The sequence below is a fragment of the Rutilus rutilus genome (assembly GCF_951802725.1).
Source record: "Rutilus rutilus genome assembly, chromosome: 18".
In the NCBI taxonomy this organism is placed as follows: Eukaryota; Metazoa; Chordata; class Actinopteri; order Cypriniformes; family Leuciscidae; genus Rutilus; species Rutilus rutilus.
This window is the reverse complement of record NC_140231.1, coordinates 752,142-768,774: the sequence shown is the minus strand read 5'-3', so window position 1 is coordinate 768,774 and position 16,633 is coordinate 752,142. Positions and strand designations below refer to the sequence as shown.

Sequence of the window (16,633 nt, the reverse complement as noted above, 5' to 3'; positions counted from 1 at the left end):
AAATACTCAGCAATGGAGTCGACTTATGAACTTACACATGCTTTGTCTTAAAGCACATTAAAAACACCACTAGGGTTGCAAAGGGGCGGAAAATTTCCGGTAAATTTCCATGGGAAGTTAAGCCGGGGAATTTTGAAAAATATAAAAATAAACTCCTTGTTTTCTATTGTAATGCGCATGAAAGACTCTGAAACTGAGAGACATAAATACATATAGTTTAAACTGAGTTCTTAATATCAATTTGAAGGAGAGCATGGCATATTTTGTAAAAAGTTTTTGTTGTTGTTGTTGTTGTTGTTATTAACTGTTTTGAGAACTGGAAATGCACAATTCATGCATACAAACCTGTAGATATTAATAAATGAAGATGATTAAATTAGACGGATGCATCAAAAGTTATTCTCCCCCCCATAATCTTCAGATCCCCCCCATGTGACCCATGTGGGGAATTTTTGCAGTCAAAACTTGAAATATAAATTATCAGAAAACACATTTAATACCAATATATTGAAATGTCTGTTTATATATCCATACTCCCTTAATAAAGGAGTCCAGACATTAGAAAAATATCAGTACACATCCATTTTATATTTAATATGAGGGAAATAGACATGCTTGTAACGGACGTGACAGAAAATATTTTACTTTTAGGTGGCAAAATATGTTTTAGTAATTCTGTGAATTACACTGGCAAACCAAAAGTAATATGCCCACCGGATGAAGAAGGGTCGGCTCTCCACAGAACATAATATATTCATTTTATTTTATTTTTCGTGTTCGCATTTATGAGGAAGAAACAATGTTAAAGGACGTGAGCAAAACTCTTTCACAGAGACCTCAAATAGGCATTTTAAACACCAAATATTAAGGATTAGCATAGGCCTATCAAGTAAAATAATATTTGATGATTGTTTGAAAGTCGTCTCCCCAACATGCTCACCGGCAGGACGGCGTTCGCTCAAATCCCGCTCCGACATTAGATGTATCTGTACTGTAATAGGCCTACGTGTTGTAGCCCAGTCATTAAAGAAAACTATTTAGTTTCATATTTATGTTTAAAAAAAACATTAATTTTTTTATTTCATCTATGTTGATTATATGAAAAGCGAAAAGCATGAGTAAGATCATAAGAGGCGCAGTATATCGGGTGACGAGTGGGCAGACATGATTTTGACCACTTCATTAAGTTTGTTTTTGTAGAAAACCTTTCTTTAAAGTGAATTTCGTTTTGTATTAATTGTATCTTAATTTTAATCAATGCTTCATCAACCAATTGCCTGGATTTAATAAATAAGAGGTAAATATAGCAGACTATATAATCAGGACACGGAGGCGCCGGCGCATGAACTGGAGCTCGTCTCTTAAAGGAGTCATAACCTGCAATTTTCACTTTTCCACGAGAATCAATGTATGTTATGATCGACTAACGATTATACACTGGCCGGGAAGCCGATATTTAAAAGTGAAGCGTTTGTTTACCTCAGGGTAAATAAACCAGCGCGCGTGCACGCCCACTCAAATACGAGATTTTGATTTCAGCTCCCTCTTGACGTCATGAGGTAGTAGGATATACCATATATGGACACCGCAGCAGGAAGCCTTCCCCTCTCCCCCTCATATTCAGTTCAGTCGAGAAAGATGGAGAAACCGAGTGCACACCGGACTTGCTCTGTGGTTGATTGCCATAAAAAACATGTAAATGTATTTTATCTCCCAAAATCGGACGAAACTATCAAGGACCAGTGGATGAAATTCATTTTTAATGACGCTGTCCCAACAACCCTTTCAACTGGCGTGCAGAGCCATATAGAGCGTCCACGACAGCCAAAACATCGCATTGATCTCGCGAGACAATAATGCCTTCAGAAATAAGGGTAAAAGTAGGTCTGTGTTTATTTTTTTTCCACTTTTCTTTTTTAGAAGGGCCTGAAAGACTATAATACAGCAGTAGGTATCCAATGTAATACTAGGTTATGACTCCTTTAACTGAACTGAAACTCAGCGTATAAGCTGCTCGCCTCACAGACCTGAGACATACATCTATAGAAAGCTTGAAATGTCTACTTTTAAACAGAACAACCCAAAACTGACTGCTCTCTGCTTATGTCATCCGTATGAAATGTGCATTTCCCTCTGGCGCGTTCACTGCTGAAGATCGCGAGTCAGCATCGTCAACTTCATCTCGGACACAGAAAACACTTGTTTATTAATAACCAATAGAAATGTCTCCTTGATATATTTGACATTCATAATCATCACTTTTGCCGGTTCTTTGTGACAGCTTTCTTTAGGTCTCTTACATGTTACATGAACGCATCACCACCGCTCAATAGTTAATATTGTTCTTTGTTGTTCAGTATAGAGGTTTTTCAAATGTTATTTAATAAAAATATCTTTTTTTTCCTCAACCCCCCCCACAAAAAAAATGTGCGGTTTGTATCGAATCATGGGTCAAAAACCATAATACGAACCAAATCGTGGGTTTGGTGTATCGTTACAGCCCTACAGTTTAGTACTGAGAGGGGCTTTACGTGTGCGCATCAAACCTGCAGGAATGAGTAAAATTATGTGCGATCCCACGCCGACATCCAAGCCCTGAAACACCAGCAATATTCAGCCTGAGCACGAGACGAGCGAGTAAAGGGACGAGGGTTAGTGTCAACTCTCAGCGGGAAACGAGTATTGGAAGCGATACATCCTGAAAAATCTCTATTTTTGACTCTACACTGCACTGTGTATTATTGAGCTGCCGTTTGAAAGGCCTGGGACTGAAGGACATGTGTGGGTTAGGGTTAGGGACGTGTGACGTCACCTGAGGGAAGTCGTTGATCTCCAGCTCCTCCTCGTATCTCTTGACGGTCTCGCTGTTGTCGTTGGCCTGCCGCTCCTCCTCCAGCTTCTCCACCGGCGTGTAGTTGAGTTTAGCGTTGATCTTCTCCGCCTGCTGCTCCGCGATGGTCTTAGCGGAGACCGAGGGCGCGATCATCGTCCCGCCGCGCAGGATAGCGTTCGTGGCCTGCTGCATCACGTCCTGAGGCCACACACACACACACACACACACACACACACACACACACTTCAGTGTCACGGATACAGCGGTTTATCTGTGGCTGAGGAGATTCATTCAGTTCTATCAAAAGGCAATCATAAACATCTGAGACGCTGCTAGATGCTAGCTGGACACGTCTTCCAGAACGGTGAAGTGAAGGAAGAGCGCGTTCACGAGCTTCACCTCAAGCAGCTTTTCCTTTTAAGAGTTTCTTTCTCCATGACGTTGATGCATCACGATCTAGCTGTTTTTTTTTTTTTCTAGTCATACGTTCATGTTTTCATGTCATTTTTGTCAACATTAATTTTCGTAACTGTCTTATAATATTTTCATGTGTGCCGCCCACACACAAGCCCCACCCACACAAGCAGCTCCCTGCACAAGCCCCGCCCACACACAAGCCCCACCCACACAAGCAGCTCCCTGCACAAGCCCCGCCCACACACAAGCCCCACCCACACAAGCAGCTCCCCGCACAAGCCCCACCCACACACAAACCCCACCCCCACACAAGCCCCACCCCCACACAAGCCCCACCCCCGCGTACTCCAGTACGGTTTTTTGAGGCCTGTCACTAGGCGCGTTTCCATTACAGATTTGCGCAAAACTTGTGCGATTTTTTTCTAAATATCAATAAAAAACTATTGCGAAATTCTGGCGTTTCCATTAACCGATGTTATGCGCCTGAACCGGCATATTTCCCTCTTGCGATAAGTCATTCCAAAAATCATGGCAACGGACGTTGGTATGTTTATATATATCCCAGCCACTGCACTGGCCATTATTATTATTTGAAGGAGATGTGTGTGTGTTATCCAAGCATTAACTGTCAGAAATGCCCATCCCTGCCTGATATGACATCACACTGCCAGACCAGCAGCACACAGGCAGTATCTGAATATCTCTGTATTACTAAATCATCTGTAACTAAAGGAAAAGCCTTTCATTTACAGTTTCCATTACAGAAAATATGCTTTGTGTAATTCCTGAAATGATCTGTATTTTCTGATGTATGTGTGTGTGTGTGTGTGTGTGTGTCACCTGTGCCTCGGCGCCCAGGTTCTTCTGCACCTGTATCCTGAGCGCCAGCTTCTTGGCCATCTCCAGCTTCTGGATGTTCCCGGCGGAGGGAGCGCTGGGGCCGGAGACCGAGCTCACAGACCCGCTCACCCCCACCGCTGGAGCCCCTGAGGACCCCGGGGCCGAGAAGTCCTTCACCCGCTTCTTAGAGTTGAACATGCTCTCGATCTGCTCGTCGATCTGAGGACACACATAGCAGGCGTCAGGCCCTGAACACTAAGTGAGAGTGTGTGTGTGAGTGTGAGTGTGAGAGATAGAGATAGAGATAGAGATAGAGATAGAGATAGAGATAGAGATATAGAGTGTGTGTGTGTGTGTGTGTGTGTGTGTGTGTGTGTGTGTGTGATGTTGCTGGACTCACATCGAGAGCCGCGTCGTCATCATCAGAGTCATGAAGGCCGAGTGCAGCTTTCTGCAGCTTCTTCCTCTCGTTGGCCAGCGCGTGCTCCGTCTCGTCGAACTTGAAGCCCTTCCCGGAGAAGCCACTGCTGCTCCTGATGCTCTTGCCCTCCTGCGGGAACACACACACGTGAACGACCGCACACACCACACACACACGAGAACGACTGCACACACCACACACACACACACACACGGACACTACAGGCACAGCCAGAGCTTTCTCTGTTTTAGGATGTTTCGCTTCTATAACTGCTCTGGTTATAGACGAGTGAATGAAAACATTCATTTTTACAGTGTCCTTGTTACACATTACATTAGCTAACCATATTAATAACAGTACATTATGCATAATTACATGCAACTGACCCTAATCCAAACCATAACCCTACAGTAAGTGCATATAGTTAACTAATGTTACTAGTGCCTACATGTATAACTACACCTTATAAACATCTAAAACACTCTAAGAGTTTCTGTTCCTGCACTCGATCTCTGTGTGTGCTGGTCTGTCAAGGCCAGAGTGAGTCTGACATCTCCACGTCAGCAGCTTCACACACAGCTTCATTCAGATCTATATTCTGAAGGTTTGTTCAGATATCATTCAAATATCTTACTCCTGAAAACATGGTGAAAGTGGCAGATATTTTGGCATAATTGTGTGTTATTGTTCGTTCAAGCGCGAAAGAGGACTGTTTTCTGGCAAGCAGTCTGTGCGCACGATACTGGCGCACGTCTTTCTCTCTGTGGCGTGTGTGTGCGTGTGTGTGCGTGTGTGTGCGTGTGTGTGCGTGTCAGGACATTCACAGGCAGCGCGTTTAAAAGCATTTACATGAATAAGAGCGGGATCATACAATGTAACGCTACCCTAATTATGAAGGCTATATTCAAATAAATTGATAATGTAACATTTTCTAGTGTGTGTGTGTGTGTGTGTGTGTGTGTGTGTGTGGAGGGTCTCTCACGGCCTTCTGCTGCTCCTTGAAGCCGGTCCACAGCTGCTCGAGCTCGGGAGGCACGGGTGTGGAGGACAGCTCCAGGGCTTTCAGGATATCTCCAGAGTACCGCACCTGGTCTGCAGTGATGAAGGTGTACGCATAACCCTGCAACAGAGACACACACGCGTCAGACACACACGCGTCAGACACACACGCGTCAGACAGACACACGCCAGACACACACACGCCAGACAGACACACGCCAGACACACACACGCCAGACAGACACACGCCAGACACACACACGCCAGACACACACACGCCAGACACACGCCAGGCACACGCCAGGCACACGCCAGACACACGCCAGACACACGCCAGACACACGCCAGACACACGCCAGACACACGCCAGACACACACATCTCACGCCAGCCACGCACACGCCAGACACACACACGCCAGACACACACACGCCAGACACACACATCTCACGCCAGCCACACACATCTCACGCCAGCCACGCACACACCAGGCACACGCCAGACACACACATCTCACGCCAGCCACGCACACGCCAGGCACACGCCAGACACACACATCTCACGCCAGCCACGCACACGCCAGACACACACACATCTCACGCCAGCCACGCACACGCCAGGCACACGCCAGGCACACGCCAGGCACACGCCAGGCACACGCCAGGCACACGCCAGGCACACGCCAGGCACACGCCAGGCACACGCCAGGCACACGCCAGGCACACGACAGGCACACGCCCGGCACACGACAGGCACACGCCCGGCACACGACAGGCACACGCCAGGCACACGCCAGGCACACGCCAGGCACACACATCTCACGCCAGCCACGCACACGCCAGGCACACGCCAGACACACACATCTCACGCCAGCCACGCACACGCCAGACACACACACATCTCACGCCAGCCACGCACACGCCAGGCACACGCCAGGCACACGCCAGGCACACGCCAGGCACACGCCAGGCACACGCCAGGCACACGCCAGGCACACGCCAGGCACACGCCAGGCACACGCCAGGCACACGCCAGGCACACGCCAGGCACACGCCAGACACACACATCTCACGCCAGCCACGCACACGCCAGGCACACGCCAGACACACACATCTCACGCCAGCCACGCACACGCCAGACACACACACATCTCACGCCAGCCACGCACACGCCAGGCACACGCCAGGCACACGCCAGGCACACGCCAGGCACACGCCAGGCACACGCCAGGCACACGCCAGGCACACGCCAGGCACACGACAGGCACACGACAGGCACACGCCCGGCACACGACAGGCACACGCCAGGCACACGACAGGCACACGCCCGGCACACGCCAGGCACACGCCAGGCACACGCCAGGCAAACGCCAGGCACACGCCAGGCACACGCCAGGCACACGCCAGGCACACGCCAGGCACACGCCAGGCACACGACTGGCACACGACAGGCACACGACAGGCACACGACTGGCACACGACAGGCACACGACTGGCACACGACAGGCACACGACAGGCACACGACAGGCACACGACAGGCACACGACTGGCACACGACAGGCACACGACTGGCACACGACTGGCACACGACAGGCACACGACAGGCACACGACAGGCACACGACTGGCACACGACAGGCACACGACTGGCACACGACAGGCACACGACAGGCACACGACTGGCACACGACAGGCACACGACAGGCACACGACTGGCACACGACAGGCACACGCCAGGCACACGACTGGCACACGACAGGCACACGACAGGCACACGACTGGCACACGACAGGCACACGACTGGCACACGACTGGCACACGACAGGCACACGCCAGGCACACGACTGGCACACGACAGGCACACGACAGGCACACGACAGGCACACGACTGGCACACGACTGGCACACGACAGGCACACGACAGGCACACGACTGGCACACGACAGGCACACGCCAGGCACACGACAGGCACACGACAGGCACACGACTGGCACACGACAGGCACACGCCAGGCACACGCCAGGCACACGCCAGGCACACGCCAGGCACACGACAGGCACACGACAGGCACACGACAGGCACACGACAGGCACACGACAGGCACACGACTGGCACACGCCAGGCACACGCCAGGCACACGACTGGCACACGACTCTCCCGCCTGTGCGGAGCCGCTCGCGCTCACCTTGTTGCCGGCTCTCCCGGTGCGGCCGGCGCGGTGCACGTAGTCCTCGTAGTGGTTGGGGCAGTTGTAGTTGACCACCAGGATGAGGTGCTTGACGTCGAGGCCTCGAGCGGCGACTGAGGTGGCCACCAGCAGACGACACGCCCCGTTCTTGAAGTCGTTGATGATGCTGTCCCTGTCGTACTGGTCAATGCCTGGGTAACCACACAGTCAAGTCAAATCTCCTTCCTTTATATAACGCTTTAACAATATAGATTGTTTACGCTATTACTCTATTTCTACGTCACTGCACATGAGCAGTCCTTTCAGTTTAATTTTTCAATCTGATCAAGTGTTCACATGTTCTCTCGATCGGATTAGAAAAGGAATAAACCCCTTACAATCGGATCGAGCTGTCATTGGGATGAAGGCTTTTCAGGCCGATTGAGCCGTCAATGCGATGACTAGGGGATTATCTGGTCACATGTAAGGGTATATGTGAGTGATGACCTCTGACCTCCGTGCAGGGACATGCAGGGGTACGAGGCCTTCATCAGGTCCTTCAGGAGGCCGTCGGCGTGCTCCTGCTTGTCCACGAAGATGATGACCGAGCCCTTCTCCTGATAGTGACCCAGAATCTCCAGAAGCTTCAGGAACTTCTTCTCCTCCTCGATGACGATCTGTCAAACACACAGAGTTTCTCACTGACACACACACAGATGCTGTCACTCCTGGCTCTACTGCGCCATGGGATCATTTAAAGCCCCCTGTGGTGAAAATCCAGCTTTTAATGTAGTTTATGTGTCTATGTGGTGTTAGTAATATGCTTTTAGACAAAGCATGTGTAAGTTCATAAGTCGACACCATTGCTGAGTATTTCCTCCTTAAACTGCAGTGAACCAAAGACAGTCTCAAACACACGCTTTGAAATCGCTGGTGTTTCTGACGTCACAAACTACCTTGTAACCAATCAGATCAACGTGTGATCGTCAACCAGTGGATCTCTGAGATGAGTGAGTGAGTGGAGGCGGGGCTCATCTGCATATTCATAGAACAGCACATACTAAATGAGGCGAGGGTGTCGAGTTACAGTCAAGATATTTTAAGGCATGAAGAAATTATTTCAAGGAAACATTTTTTAGATATGTCATTTTGGTGATCAAAGAGAGTTTTAAGGGGTAAAATGGTTGACTACAGGAGGACTTTAAAGGGGGGATCAGCAGTTTTTGAAATATGCTGTTTAGATATTAGTCGGTCCGACACAACAACAACCGTGTAGCCAATGGGGGCGTATGACGGTGGAGGAGAGAGAACGAGCACGAGGGAGATCTGAACTGAAGAAAGACTGCAGGAATAGAGACGAGACAATACAAAAGAGAAAAGCTCAGAAGAAATCACAGGAAAATAAGGGGTTATGTCTCGGCAAGAGCTTTAGGAGCGAGTTAATATTAGAAACGCCGTCCAGCGCTGGAGAGAGCGGAGCGGGAAGGCCTGAAAACACACGCGGATGTTGCTTTGATTCGCTCCACACGTGGGGAACACTTGATAACACTGGGGAACACACTGGGGAACACACTGGGGAACACACTGGGGAACACACTGGGGAACACACTGGGGAACACACTGGGGAACACACTGGGGAACACACTGGGGAACACACTGGGGAACACTGGGGAACACTGGGGAACACACTGGGGAACACACTGGGGAACACTGGGGAACACTTGATTTCAGATATCAACATTGGCCAACAGCATCTTTCAAAAACTACTGATCCCACTTTTAATACACGCATTTGCTTGAATCCTTCAGGTACTCTTACCCATAACTCCAAGCTAGTGTAACGCAGGACTCACCACGTGCTGCTCGACGTCCGAGCACACCACGCTCCTGCCGCCCACCTGCACCTCGATGGGTTTGGACAGGATCCTGCGCGCCAGCGCCTCCATCGAGCGTGGGAACGTGGCGGAGAACATCACGGTCTGGCGGTCCGGCCTTACGTTATCCACGATACGCATCACCTGAAACACCACACATCCAGATCACTGATCCACCCTCACAGGCCCTGTACGCATGACTGACCCGGCACAGCAGAACCCACTCGTGGACATATAGAGCAAAGCACTCTGGGGGTTTAGGACACAGAAGAGCTAGGGCTGGGTATCTGCAGGGTTTATAAAATCTAATTGAAGACTTTAAGTCCTATTCACATAAAATGAACACCATATGAGCGGAAGTATTTCTGAAACATGTCATTAAAATACTATCTGAAATACAAAATTATATTTTGTATTGTAAAGCCTTTGTAAAAAATCGAATGCAATTTATATTTAAATACATTTCTGTATTTCAGACAAAGAGAAACTCACTGGTCTTGAGTGAATAACTTCTGTAGCTTTAATAAATATTAGTGTGTATTCAAACTGAAGACTGCAGTTTTCTTTTACATTTGATTACCTCATTATAGACCAACCTGAAAAACTCAGAACTCATTTAAGTTGCATCTTTGTTCTATTGGGATTATTGTGTTTCTTTTGTTCTTATTTTTCACTGTTTACTTGTGTTCAATAGTTGCTTGAGAATTTTTTACTTCAGTTAACCAAGAAGTATTTTTATTACTATTATTTTTTTGTGGTATCAAAAGTGGGATTGAGAATAGTAAACGTTAGACATGTGATTTTTGTATTTCGTGCAGTGTAACCTAGTCAGTGCACAGACGACACCTTAAACCCAGGCTGGTGCTGGTAGTCTCAGGTGAAGTGAAAACAAGAGCATGAGCAGGTGCACACACTAAAACATTCTCAGCATTCAGAATCAGTCTAGATAGATGTTAGCCTGGTACTTCTGCATAGTATTTGGTATTTTACTTTGATCCATTTCAACTGAGGTAAATTTTTATTTTTATTTTAATAACATTTTCATGTATTTATGGTCATCTCTGTCTACGGTAACATATTAAACTGTAAAATTACTGTAAAAGCCACAATTTAAACAACTGTACATTGGATAAAAAGTATATATATATATATATATATATATATATATATATATATATATATATATATGGGTGGTTGACATATTTGGCTAAAAAAAAAAATCTCAAATGTAAGTCATGGACCTCATTGGGTTATATTCTACCAACTCTTATATTTGCATATATATATATATATGTGGTCTTGTAGATTTTGTCCTGAAATTTACATTTATTCACTAGTTTACGGTCTTAGTGACTAAAATTGTCATATGTCGTGGTATGAATGTTATTGTGTATTAAATTAAAAAGGGGTATAATGTGATAATGTAAGTCAATTTATCCTGATTCTTTATCATTACTATATAAGAGTACAGCATTTCTGATGTGCAAATATGTTACATTTTGCATTATTTTACTTTATCAACACTCACAGACAGACGTTTACTCGTAATCTATCAATATACTTCAAATTAATTTGAGAATACCTTGTTGTAAAAGTACCAAAATGCTTGTAACCTTTGCTGGCACTATTCCCCATCTGGCACATTGATGATTTTATGATTAATAACCAAAAAGCCTTAATTTCTTTCAAAATTCTGAATGTCACACCAAATGACATGGTGTCATGTTATAATATATATATATAAGGGCTGTCACAATTCCTCAATTAAATTAAATTTTAAAACACCCTTGACGACTGCAGTTTATCCTTGTCAATTAACCAGAAAAATACTGCAAAAATAAAGTGCTGCATTACTGACATGAATCCATAAACTGCATTATTAGACCGTTCTAAGGCTGCACAATATATTACAACCAGTTAAAATCATGCTATAGCGCAGTGCTCCTGTGAAGCCCCTGAGGCTACGATGATGAACACATGTGTGCCGGAGCGACTTCATCTACACGCGTGCAGGTCACAGTAAGTGCGGCTCCACGCTATATTAGCAGTGTTGTTCAATATAACCACATGATCACTGGCTATTGATACTTTATTTGAGACAACTATTATTGCCTCGGCACATTAAAATGCAATTGTTCACTTGGGTCTATATTTATTACCACAAAAAAAAGAAACGCTTCGATTACCAGAATAATCGTTAGTGACAGCTCTAATACACACACACACACACACACACACACACACGCGTAACCCTTCCAGCCGCTCCAGAGTGACTGACCTGCGGCTCAAAGCCCATGTCGAACATGCGGTCGGCTTCGTCCATCACCACATACGTGACTCTGCGCAGGTTCGTCACGCGACCTGAAGCACAACATTCAGCAGATCAACACACTGCAGTGCACAGCAACATTAGCATCAGCTCAGAGCTAGCACGGCTAACAAACACTACGGCCACATTACTCCTGGTAGACAAGAGTGTGCCGGCGGATGGAGACGCGTACCGTCTCAGGGCCAGGGGAACCTGTAAACTCACAAGAGCCACATCATACATTAACTGAGGAGCCGGCTCAGACCAGCACCTATGAGGAAGCATATTAGAGATTACCTCGCATGTGTGGAAGCCAGACCCACACACACACACACACACACACACACACACACACACGGCTCTGGGTGTGACCGCACTGCATTCTGGGGGTTTGGAGATCTGCCTACCTGTGGCTGACACTCATGCCTTTCTCAAGTAGATGAGGATTGTTCAGGTTCAGTGCGCCACATTCAGCAGCACTCGTGACCCACGCTTGAGCTTTTCAGTCCGGTGAAAGAAGCACATTAATGAAGAAGAAACCCAGAATATTACATGTGTCGGATGAACATTCACTGAGTAATCCACCGTTTTGAAGAGGAGGGAGAAAATGGCTTTAGAAAGATGGCAGGATCACTGTATGTTTAAACAGAGATCGGCTTATTAGTGTAAATCTGATGACTTCATCAGTCTCTGCAGCATTATATGCTAACGGTGACTTACCGAGTTATTCTCCCAAGTTTGCAAGCCTGTAACTCAAGAAGTCTTGAAGGTATTAGGGATTATATCTCGGCCAGCTTATCAGTCTCAGCCGATACATGTTTATTTTGAATGTTTTCGGTATCAGCTCAATCAGAATATTTGGCCGATGCATTAGCGCTGATGAATAATATTCCCTTCAGCTGAGACTCTTCACATGTGCACTGATGCACTGATCAACATGAGGGGCTTTCAGTTTATGAAATATGATTGGAATCTCTTCAAGAAAGGAGAATACAGTTCAGTGCAGCATGAGCAGCGCACACCGGTCATATCGGCTACAGAAACACATACGATCTTTATGAGTGTGTGCTTTAATGGGGAGACTTTAGACAGGCTCTCAATTATATAAAAATGTGGATTTACATTTATCAGCCAATATATCAGTTATCGGCCTCAAATATAAAGAATAACGGGTTATCGGAGGTTGATATTTTAGACTCTGGATTCCCCCAGACTCCTCTTCTGGTGTGCTTGTGTTTAAGGCCCACTAGGGTCCAGTTCCAGAGATATCGGGATCTTAATGAGTGATGGACGTTAATGTGCCAAACACACTGAACTGGTGTTGAGCCCAGAACGATCCTCTGAGCAGCACACACACACACACACACACACACACACACACACACACACACTCACCGCTGTTGGCTCCTAACATGTCGATCATCCGGCCGGGGGTGCAGACGATGATTTCTGCTCCTCGCTTCAACTCTGCGATCTGAGGACACAGCACTGAGTTAGAGTGTGTGTCAGTGACAGGTGTGTGTAGTGTGTGTAGTGTGAACACACACCTGCTCGCTGATGCCCGTGCCGCCGTACACACACACCACACGCAGACCCAGAGACTTGGAGAACTTCTTGCACTCTTTGGTGATCTGGAGAGCCAGCTCTCGAGTGGGGGTCATGATGACCGCTGTGTGTGTGTGTGTGTGAGAGAGAGAGAGAGAGAGAGGTTTACGGTTAGGACAGGTTTAGAAACAGTACAGTAAGAGCATCAGATCACATGACTACTGTGAGTGTTAGCACCAGTGCTGGGCGGAGTGACCAAACGTTTATATTACGGTATTTCTCTAAATGATCCCGGTTTCACAGTATATGACAGTATTTTACTCTTTCACGCATGACTGTGTGTTCAGCAACACTTCCACTGACTGAGAGGAAATACTGTAAGAGTGATTACTGACAGAGTTCAGCTGTGGGAACGAACCCTTTAAAGCTCATACACACGTATATTAAACATGAATATCATAACAAAGATAAACGCCGGTCTTCAGTGTGAGCCGGTGTACGCCCAGCACTAGTGAGCAGTGTGTGTGTGTGTGTGTGTGTGTGTGAGAGACGCACAGATGGGCCCCTCCCCCTCCCCCAGCGCCCGCTGGTCCAGGATGTGCCGGAACATGGGCAGGAGGAAGGCGATGGTCTTGCCGCTGCCGGTCTTGGCGATGCCGATGAGGTCTCGGCCCGACATGATGGCCGGGATGGCCTGGGCCTGGATCGGGGTCGGCTTCTCGTAGCTGTGTCTGGGTGTAGAGAGGAGTCACATGATTCCTGTGTTAAGAGGACTTCTGGAAATGCAGTGTGTTTGGCGTCCGCTTCACTCACAGCTCTACACACTCGCTACGCTGCTTTATAATGCCCTTTCTTACCATGCTATTCTAACAGAGTTTCTAAAGGTACATTTTTTTAAAGAACTTTTTAAGACCAAGAACAGAAAACTTTGGGAATGAATCGAAGGGAACACACACAGTCAAAGCTAAATTCCTTCACACACCTTCAACATTTCTCACATCACCAGTTTATTCGCTATAGTTTAGAGAATGGTAATATAATATGAGCAGAACTCAGTTGATATTTGACTGGTTTTGTCCGTCCTTCTGTTAGACTGTCTCACACATGAATTATGTTGAATATCTGTCAGCTGTTAAATTTAACTACACAATTAGATAATACCAGTTTAGCTCAACCAATCACCAACCAATGCTTCATTGTGTTCAGTCTGTGTGTAAAAAGAGCATTAGCAATTAAAGACAAAACACACTTCAGCAAAACATGATCAGCTCAAAGTGTCCGAATCATTATTGGCCCATAATCTTTATAAATGTCACTGGTAGTCTCTGTATGAAGAGTGTTTGGGTGTAACATGTCACAGTTATTCTGCTCTCCTCACTGACGTAACTGAACTATAGTGTCCTGATCACACTAGTGAAGAGAATATCATGTTATACCTGCTGTCTGAGTAATGTTTGGTTTGACTGTATGTGTTCTCTAACCCTAACTTCATCTGTAACGGTTTCATTAATGTGACGAGAGCAGCTTTCATCGCTCTGCTCACCAACACTGGGATACAGAGGTGTGTTTACTGTCCCGCACTGAACTGATGATCTTCCTCAGTGTCTCTGTCTCATCTTCCATCTAAACGTTCTTAAATCAAGATGCATCTACTGGAGAAGTGAAATCACACTAAATCTAAAGACTTGTTTTCTGTGAAACTGAACAAAATAAAGAGTTTATGATTAAAACTAGAACAATCGTCTGCTAATAGATTCAGGTCAGGTCAGTAACTGTAAAGGTCAAGGCCAGCTGTAGTTCTGATCTCAGTAGTGTCAGCGTGATCAGATCAGGAGAGAGCGCATCATCATCTGAGGGAGAGCGCTGGTACTCACTTCTTCAGGGCGTTCATCACCTTCATGGAGATGCCACACTGCACCCACGACTTGATGGGCTTCGGGCAGCCCTTGCCTTTCACCACGATGCCCTCCAGCTCCAGGCGGTACTCGTTCACCTCTGGGGGAGGAAACGCATCATCAGCTCACTGAGCATCATGGGTAACAGTACATCACTGTAGAGCTCTGATGGATCTCGAGCATTTGAGTCCTCAACATCAACATCATCATCATCATCATTATTATGTAGTAACAGTTTCATAAAAGCAATCCCTACATCATCAGTGAAATCATCCATTCAGAAAGCTTTCTCCTGATTTAAAGGGTCATGACATGGATTTGTATTATTAAAGTTAAAGGTTTTTGCACCAAAAAAAAAAAAACAAATGCAGAAAAACGATTATTTTGAACACTGATTCAGACCCCCTGTCTGACCCCCCGTCTGTCCCCGTCTGACCCCCTGTCTGACCCCCCGTCTGTCCCCGTCTGACCCCGTCTGACCCCGTCTGACCCCCCGTCTGACCCCCTGTCTGACCCCCTGTCTGACCCCCCGTCTGACCCTCTGTCTGACCCCGTCTGACCCCCCGTCTGTCCCTCTGTCTGACCCCGTCTGACCCCCTGTCTGACCCCCCGTCTGACCCCATCTGACCCCCCGTCTGACCCCCCGTCTGACCCCCCGTCTGACCCTCTGTCTGACCCCCCGTCTGACCCCCCGTCTGACCCCGTCTGACCCCCCGTCTGACCCCCCGTCTGACCCCCCGTCTGTCCCCCCGTCTGACCCCGTCTGACCCTCTGTCTGACCCCCTGTCTGACCCCCCGTCTGTCCCCCGTCTGACCCCGTCTGACCCCCTGTCTGACCCTCTCTCTGACCCCCTGTCTGACCCCCCGTCTGACCCTCTGTCTGACCCCGTCTGACCCCCCGTCTGTCCCTGTCTGACCCCGTCTGACCCCCTGTCTGACCCCGTCTGACCCCCCGTCTGACCCCCTGTCTGTCCCCATCTGACCCCCCGTCTGACCCTCCGTCTGACCCTCTGTCTGACCCCGTCTGACCCCCCGTCTGACCCCGTCTGACCCCCCGTCTGACCCCCCGTCTGACCCCGTCTGACCCCGTCTGACCCCCCGTCTGACCCCCCGTCTGTCCCCCCGTCTGACCCCGTCTGACCCTCCGTCTGACCCCCTGTCTGACCCCGTCTGACCCCCCGTCTGACCCCCCGTCTGTCCCCCGTCTGACCCCGTCTGACCCCCTGTCTGACCCCCCGTCTGACCCCGTCTGACCCTCTCTCTGACCCCCTGTCTGACCCTCTCTCTGACCCCCTGTCTGACCCTCTCTCTGACCCCCTGTCTGACCCTCTCTCTG

At 47.8% G+C, this 16,633-nt stretch overlaps 1 protein-coding gene across 2 annotated transcripts in view; it reads right to left on the bottom strand.

The window, feature by feature from the left end:
* ddx46 (DEAD (Asp-Glu-Ala-Asp) box polypeptide 46) overlaps positions 1-16,633 on the bottom strand; it is a 34,600-nt gene that overhangs the window by 913 nt on the left and 17,054 nt on the right. For both annotated transcript variants that reach the window (XM_084386786.1, XM_084386787.1), the window contains exons 9-20: positions 15,277-15,397; positions 13,958-14,133; positions 13,405-13,526; positions 13,253-13,331; positions 11,828-11,910; positions 9,529-9,693; positions 8,190-8,352; positions 7,694-7,887; positions 5,494-5,631; positions 4,491-4,640; positions 4,091-4,309; positions 2,813-3,031 (exon numbers count right to left, since the gene is read on the bottom strand). In XM_084386786.1, the coding sequence (XP_084242912.1) occupies positions 2,813-3,031; positions 4,091-4,309; positions 4,491-4,640; positions 5,494-5,631; positions 7,694-7,887; positions 8,190-8,352; positions 9,529-9,693; positions 11,828-11,910; positions 13,253-13,331; positions 13,405-13,526; positions 13,958-14,133; positions 15,277-15,397 (1,829 nt within the window). The remainder of the gene's footprint in view (positions 1-2,812; positions 3,032-4,090; positions 4,310-4,490; positions 4,641-5,493; positions 5,632-7,693; positions 7,888-8,189; positions 8,353-9,528; positions 9,694-11,827; positions 11,911-13,252; positions 13,332-13,404; positions 13,527-13,957; positions 14,134-15,276; positions 15,398-16,633) is intronic.